At 52.5% G+C, this 7159-nt stretch overlaps 1 protein-coding gene across 2 annotated transcripts; it reads left to right on the forward strand.

The window, feature by feature from the left end:
* The first annotated feature begins 98 nt into the window (after nucleotides 1-98).
* EARS2 (glutamyl-tRNA synthetase 2, mitochondrial) lies at nucleotides 99-5883 on the forward strand. 2 transcript variants are annotated; one of them, XM_014071945.2, is made up of 9 exons: nucleotides 99-296; nucleotides 1194-1349; nucleotides 2092-2281; nucleotides 2520-2992; nucleotides 3311-3419; nucleotides 3842-3995; nucleotides 4329-4459; nucleotides 4974-5106; nucleotides 5202-5883. In XM_014071945.2, exons 1-9 carry the CDS (start codon nucleotides 239-241, stop codon nucleotides 5295-5297), a joined length of 1500 nt encoding a protein of 499 aa, XP_013927420.2. In that variant the 5' UTR covers nucleotides 99-238; the 3' UTR covers nucleotides 5298-5883. The 2 variants fall into 2 exon arrangements, with proteins under 2 accessions (XP_013927420.2, XP_013927421.2); XM_014071946.2 differs by lacking the exons at nucleotides 99-296; nucleotides 2092-2281 and having other exon boundaries at nucleotides 317-1349.
* The last annotated feature ends 1276 nt before the right edge of the window (nucleotides 5884-7159 follow it).

The raw sequence follows: 7159 nt of genomic DNA on the forward strand, positions 1-7159 counted from the left end.
CTGGGGAGCAGGGGCACGCAAGACTTTCGGGGCGTCCCGCGTCTTGGTCCGCCGCGCCGCCCTGGTCGGAGTCCGCCTCGGGAAATTCCCGCTCCTGCGCTTGGGGAGGCCGCGAGTTCCACTGACTGGGCGCGGGGGAGGGGAGAGCGGAAGCGTGGAGGAAGCAACCCGGGGCAGTTCGCCCTTCTTTCGTCGCCGCCGATAGGCTAGGGCCCGCTTGGGGGCGGGGCTTCCACTGATGGCGGCGGGCGGGGCGGCGCGTGCCGTCCGGGTGAGGTTTGCGCCCAGCCCCACCGGTGAGTCTCCCGGGAGGAGGAGGGGGCTCTGGGCGTGGCCTACGGTGGGCCCTTCCTTTGGGGGGCGGTCTCAGGCTGCACTCAGGGAGGGCCTCCCTGGGAGAAGGGGTCGTGTGTGTTTTGCAGGAGGGCTCCGTTGCCCTGGAGGCCCCGTTTTCTCCCGAGTTCTCCGTCCTGGCCTCCCCCCTCAAAGAGCAGCTCGCTTATCGCCTCCCTGGACTCCGCTCCCCCCGCCGGGGCTCTTTCCCCTGGAGCTCCCACACCCGGCGGAGGCAGCCCCCCCCCCGGTCTCCCAAGGCTGTCACTCACTGTTGAGCGTCCCCCTCTTCCCCAGGCCTCCTCCTGCAACTCCTGTCGTCCCCACCAGCTTCCTCCGGAAGCCCCGCTTTTGTAGGGCAGGAACCCTTCCGTTTTACCTTCGGCCCCTTCAGGTGCACAAGTGCACCCACCCGCTGCTGCTTCTCCTTCTCCTCCGCCAGCTTTTATAGCCCCTGGGCTGACTGAGGTGCTCTTAAAGGGACAGAGCAGCCCAGGCCGCTGGACCTCTCCCACCTGCCCTTTATAATTGGAGGCTGTGCACCTGGGCCAGTTATTCTCTTCCCTCCTTTTCCCAAAAGCTCCCAAGAGAGCCTCATTCCCTCCCTTTAAAAAACCTTCCCCAGCCCCCAGGATGCATAATCCGTGCATAAGGGTGGAGGGGCTTGGCCTCCCTCAGTGCAGGTTCCTTTCAGACCCCAGGGCCAAGGTGCTTCCCCTGGGATTTCAGAAAGAGGGTGCTTTCCTTGGAATCTGAGCTGTGCTTTCTCTCACCCACACTCTGCCTGCTCAGCTTCCCCTCACAGGGGTCATTGTGCTGATCTGCCCATTTCCTCTGAGCTCTCTGTCTACTATGAACAGGGTTTCTACATTTGGGGGGGCTCCGGACTGCTCTGTACAACTATATTTTTGCCCGAAAACACCGAGGCAGTTTTATCCTTCGACTGGAAGACACCGATCAAAGCCGTGTGGTATCGGCAGCTTCTCAAAGCATAGAAGATGCATTGGAGTGGGCAGGTAAGGGCCAGAGCCTGTTGAAAGGGATCAGGTGTGCCTGGGGTGGGGATTTATTTATTTTGGTCTCTTTTAAAAGCCTTGTCTTTCGCTATCATTTTGGCAATATTTTTCTGCCAGTGTGTTGCCCGCCTTCATCTCTAGGGGCTTGAGAAATGTTGGGGGGAAGGGGTTACACGTGGCTGCAAAGGGGCTGTCCCTGATCCAGATCTACTTTGCACATATTAGAGGTAGAGGTTCTGCCAGTGTAGAGAATGTGGATTCTGTTCTTGGCTCAGTAACCTCCCTGCAGTAATGGTCCCTCCAGCCCCTGTTTCTAGTCCTATTGGAGGTTTAACCCCCATATCAGCAATAGGAACTCTGCAGCTTCCTAAAGCCTATTGGTGCATATTTGAACGCTATGCAGTGATCTCTGGAGTACAGAGAGCTGTCCTTCCTGCTCCTGATCAGCCTGTGTTGGGAAAATTCCTGCGGGATGCTTGTAGCCTTCCTTGAAGTCTTACTTGTGGCTGCTTCTTCCAGGGTCTCTGTAATTCTTTGCGTAAAGAGACCTTAGGAGTGTGATCAACCTTTAGCCCCTCAGCCTCCTGAGAATGAAATGTGGAAACTTTTAGCATACCAGTGGCTGTGCCTCCAACTGCAGCACTTCTGTAGCTTACATTGAGGGTGAAGAGGCACATGGATTGAGCTGGATTGTGGTTTTGGTCGTCACTTTGTCTTGGTCATAGTTGTTGCCTGCCTGCAGGCCTGCCACCGGATGAGAGCCCTCGCCGGGGAGGCCCTACTGCCCCTTACCAACAATCCCTACGATGTGACCTATATAAGAAATACACAGACCTGCTTCTTGAGAAAGGGGCTGCCTACTGCTGTTTCTGCACTCCCCAGCGCCTGGAATTATTAAAGAAAGAAGCACTGCGCAGTCAGCAAACTCCAAGGTGAGAACTGTTGATGTAGTGAGTCTAAACTTCAGCATCAAATTCTTAAATTCTTGCTTTCTCCTGTGGTTGGTGAAACAGAGATGAACACTGTCCCCTAAAGTCGGCAATGACTAGCGGAGTAAAATCTGCAGGGACCCCCTTTTTACCTGTGGTTGGAAGAGGAGGCTAACTTAAACAAACAGGAGTAACTTTAGTTTTGCAGAGTTGATACTCTCTAGTTTTTCCCCCTCTATAGGTATGACAACAGGTGTCGTCACCTAAATCCCAAGGAGGTTGCTGAGAAGATATCTCAAGGCATTGACTATGTGGTGCGTTTTCACCTGGAAGAGCAGACGGACCCTTTTTGCGATCTAATCCATGGGTGGAGCAGGCACGAAGTAGCCAGTGTGGAAGGCGATCCAGTGATTCTGAAGAGCGATGGCTTTCCAACCTATCACCTGGCCAATGTGGTGGACGATCACCTAATGGAGATCAGCCACGTTCTGCGTGGAGTTGAATGGCTCACCTCCACTTCCAAACACCTCCTCCTCTACAGGGCCTTTGGCTGGGAGCCGCCTCATTTTGGGCACCTTCCACTGCTCCTGAACGAAGATGGCAGCAAACTCTCCAAGAGACAAGGGCATGTTTTTGTGGAGGAGTTTGCGCAAGATGGCTATTTGCCAGCCACCCTCCTGGATCTCATGACACACTCTGGCTCAGGGTTTGCAGGTAATGTAGTCGCCTCACACAGGGGAAGGAAGGTGAACGTCTGTATTTTCAGAACCATTTGTGTCTTCCTTTTTAACTGTGGCACGGACTGTCACAAGAGCTGGTATATTATCCCATTCGCTCCGCAAGCACTTTGTATCTCCCTTCCTTGCCTGCCCTTGGCCCCTTCTCAGCTACTGCCGCTCCTCATAAGTGGTTACCTGGCTCCATCTGGGAGTCTACCTGCTGACCCTCAGTCCCACAAAGGCCACAAGGGGGGATTATAGAAATCAGATATGTGTGAGGAGAAGCCCAGCAGCTTCTTGATCTGTTTTGCAGAAAATAGAATAGGACGAACACTAAAGGAGCTGATTGATGAGTTTGATCTGAGCAGGATCGAAAGGCACTCGGCCCTCCTGGATTTGAAGAAACTGCCAGAATTCAACAGGTAGAGAAAATGAAGGGGCAGGCAGGCATCTGTTGCCCTCTAGCTCCCTCTTCAGTATTTTCTGCTCCCATTGTGATTTGTTTCCCCTCCTGCTTGAAGTTGACTAGAGGTAATGGGGGAATCACAGTTTCTTTCCCCAAACCTTCCCAAGATGTCAGCATATCCAGAAAATGACTTGGCCAAATTGGGCAGTTTGAGGGGCAGCTTACAAAAAGAGGGGATCTCCCTAATCTCCAAAGTACCCGAAGGCAGGACAAGAACCGATGGATGGGCTCTGCATTACAAGAGGGCTGTGCTGGGGTGGATGTTTGGAGTGGTGGGCCATGTTAGTGGCATGTGTTCATGTGAATGGTTGTTGTCGCTTCATTCCGCGAAGAGGCCCATGATGTCTTTGCCTGCATTCAGTATGTTCTTTTGCTTAGGGTTCACCTGGCCCAGCAGATTGGAGACGAGAGGCTACGGCAGAAGCTTGTGCCAGAGGTCCGGGCCGCTGTGGAGGAAGTCTATGGCAAGCAGCTTCCGGAGAGGGAGGTCCTTGAAAAGGGCTACATTGAGCAGGTGCTCTTGCTGAGAAGGGTAAGTCAGAAGCAGTTTGTTCTCAGAGGAGTCTCTGGGTGCCTGCAGTGGTCCCATAGATGTGAAGTCTGGGGTGGAGGGAGGGAGGCTGCATGCTGATCCTGTACTGAGCTAAGGGCTGTTTGGATAAAATGGCTTTTTAATTCCTTCCCTGACTAGCAAGTCGGGCAGGCTGTGATGCTTGCGTGCTGTCAGGATTAGCTTTCTGTGGCAAGTTGAGCTGAGCACCAGCTGAAGGACACTGCCCAGGGGAACAGCATATGGCGGGGAGAAGGTGGCAGGGGCTCTCCCCCCCCTCCTGGGCTCTGCTTCTCAGAACTCCTCCTTCCTTAGGGCCACATTAGCCGCCTGAAGGACTTGGTGTCCCCCAGCTATGCTTTCTTGTGGATCCGCCCCTCTGTGTCTTCGGAGAAGCTGCAGACTCTCTCCACTGAGGCAGACCAGATAGGAAGGGGGGTCCTCAGGTAAACTGGCTACTTGTCTTGGTGGGGAATCTTGTCTGTTTGGGGGGAGAAATTCCTACTTGCCTTTTTCATAAACATCCCCACGTGAAAATGAGCATTTTCCCTGCTGGGTAAATTTTATTGGTTCTCCCATTTGAATACAAACACCATGTGAAAGAAATTCAGATTGTTGTGATGACATCTCTCTGGTGATTATTGTCATGGAATGAAAGTTTCACTAACTGCCAGAAAAGTGCCAGATAAGCAAGCAGCTTGAGTTTGTGCCATGCAAATGGTCTCCAGATGCTGCAGATGCCAGATTCAGATTTAGTCATTCAAAGCGTCAGATGGGATCCATCAGCAAGCATTTCTGCTATTGATCCAAGGCTTTCTGAAAAGAGCCCCATGGAGGTCCTCTCCATTGAAAGGTCAGGTTCTCAGGAATGTGGCTGACCAGCTGGGCCAGCTTCTCTTCTGGTTCAGTCCTCAGCCTGCTCTGGTTTGACTGTGTCGTCTCCTCCTCCTCCTCCTGAAGGCTGCTGGAAGGGCCAGTGACTCAGAGACCTGAAGAACTTGGTCAGCAACTGAGGCAGCTGCACAAGCAGATAAGTGGCACCAAGTACAGCAGCATGATGAAGCTCCTCCGCTTCTCCCTTAGTGGCCTGCAGGCAAGTCTCCCCTGTTCTGAGTTTGGCTGAGGAGAACTGCCTTGCCCTGCCCTGCCCTGCCCTGCCCTATGTGTTAACCGCCACTTCCATTTCAGGACGGGCCCAGCGTTGCTGAGATGATGATCCTGTTGGGGCCCAAGGAGACCAGCGTTCGCATCCAGGGGGTTCTATGCAGCCAACCTGCTCCATGAGGGAAAGGGGCAAAGGAAGGACTTCGGAGCATGGTGGAGCTTGGGAAAATACCTCCCATGCTTGGGGGCAACACACAGAGAACATTCTCTGGTTTTATAGCAGCATAGTCTGAGGTTGATGAATGCTGGGTTCAAATTTAATAGAAAAGGGAAAAATATTAGCTGGATCTAAGGACCTGTTGAAATTAGATATGAGTGAGTCCTAACATCCGATGCGTCATTCCTCATTTTGTAGCTCTGGGGAAAAGGATCAAGATCTGAAAAATGATATGGGAGTTAGGAAATTAGAATCAACCCTCTTACTTTAGTTAAGCCTAAATTTTCCTAATCCAGATGAAAATCCAAACTCAGCACTTTAGGCTTGCCTTTGCCAAGAACATTTGACTTACCAGACTGGATCCTTCCTTCTCCCTGATCTCTGTGTTTTCTAGGGGCAGGGAGCTTCCAGCTGGTGAGGTCCTTGCCACCAAAAATTTCTTTCTGCAACTGAACTGCCTGAAGTGTTTCCTCCTTCTTTCCTCACCTGTGCAAGGTGAGATTGGGTCCCGAACTCTTGACTTTTAATCAATAAAAGACTTTCACATTGTGACTGTGTGGCATGACTCTGCTTGCTACAGGAAGTGTGTGGGGCTGGCTAACCTGCCACCCAGGGCCACAACTGGAGTTTTTGGCGGCTCAGCAAATGCAGAGCTGCTTCTGCTATATACAGGTATTCCTCACTTTATGACTGGAATTACAGTTATAAGTTATGGTGCTTGTTAAGGTCACCACATGATCATGCCCAATTTTATGACTTTTTTTTTAGTAATGGTCATTAAGCAGATGCAGTAGACAAGTGAATCTATTATACCCAAGTGTTTGTTTTGCCAGAAACCAGAAGTAAATTAGTTAAAAACATTGAAAATGGGAGTTGCGATGCTGCAAACAGCTGTAAATATGAGCCATTGATTATATAGGGATTGTAGCCATTGGAACTTAGAAATGGGTTATAAGTATCTCTGGGGAGTTCTGTCATAGGTTTGGTCACTAAGCAAGGACTATGTCTTCTAAAAATAAAAATAGAGCTTGCTGGAATACTCAGGCTAAAGTCTTTCTGTTAAAGCAATTTGGAAGCTTTTTTGGGGGCAGGCAGGGCCGTTCCAGGCTGTCCTGGATCTGAAGAGACTGGCTCACACAATATTTGCAGACGGTTAACAAGTGAAAGGCGAGTGGTGCAAGCAAGAGGCCTATTTCTAGCAGGTGCCTAAGGTGCATTCAAACCTTGGGGCTGGCTGGAGGGGCAGCCGGTGTTCCTTCTGCCTGGATCTTTCCCTGGAATAGGTAAAAAGCGATTCAGAGACAGAAGGGGTCTCCCCGATCCTGGGCAGCATGTCGTCTCTTCCTGGCAACTTGGGCTGGGTGCTGCTGGAGCCTCTGACCCAAAAGGACTCCAGCCACCTCCTCTGCTGGGACCGGCTCTTCGTCCTGGGACTGAAGCAGCATTCCGGAATAAACATTTAGGGAAGTCCCAGCCGGGCTACTCTGGTTTGTGCATCCTCCTCTGTGGCCTGGCAGCTCTTGCACAGCCCCCTTCTCCCCCTCGCCTCCCTGCGCTTGGAGACAAGGCAATGCGGGATTCCCAGTGCGCGCCTTTCTCATTCGAAAGTGCCCGGACAGGGCGAGGCGCTGCAGTGGCCCAGGAGCAAGTGGGCGTTGAGCGGCGGAGGGGAAACGGGCAACTGCCTGGAGGGATTCGCCTGGGCCTGCAGGCACAGCGCGGGAAGCGACTGCCCCGGCTGCATTTGCGACTGCTGCGCCTTCTCCAAGACAAGCGGGGCAAGGAGGAGAGTGCCCGCCTCCTCGCCGGTGCGGAGGAGTTGGCG

The sequence above is a fragment of the Thamnophis sirtalis genome, unplaced genomic scaffold (assembly GCF_051295495.1).
Source record: "Thamnophis sirtalis isolate CommonGarterSnake01/CBP01778 unplaced genomic scaffold, rThaSir2_p1.2 scaffold_14, whole genome shotgun sequence".
Lineage (NCBI taxonomy): Eukaryota > Metazoa > Chordata > Lepidosauria > Squamata > Natricidae > Thamnophis > Thamnophis sirtalis.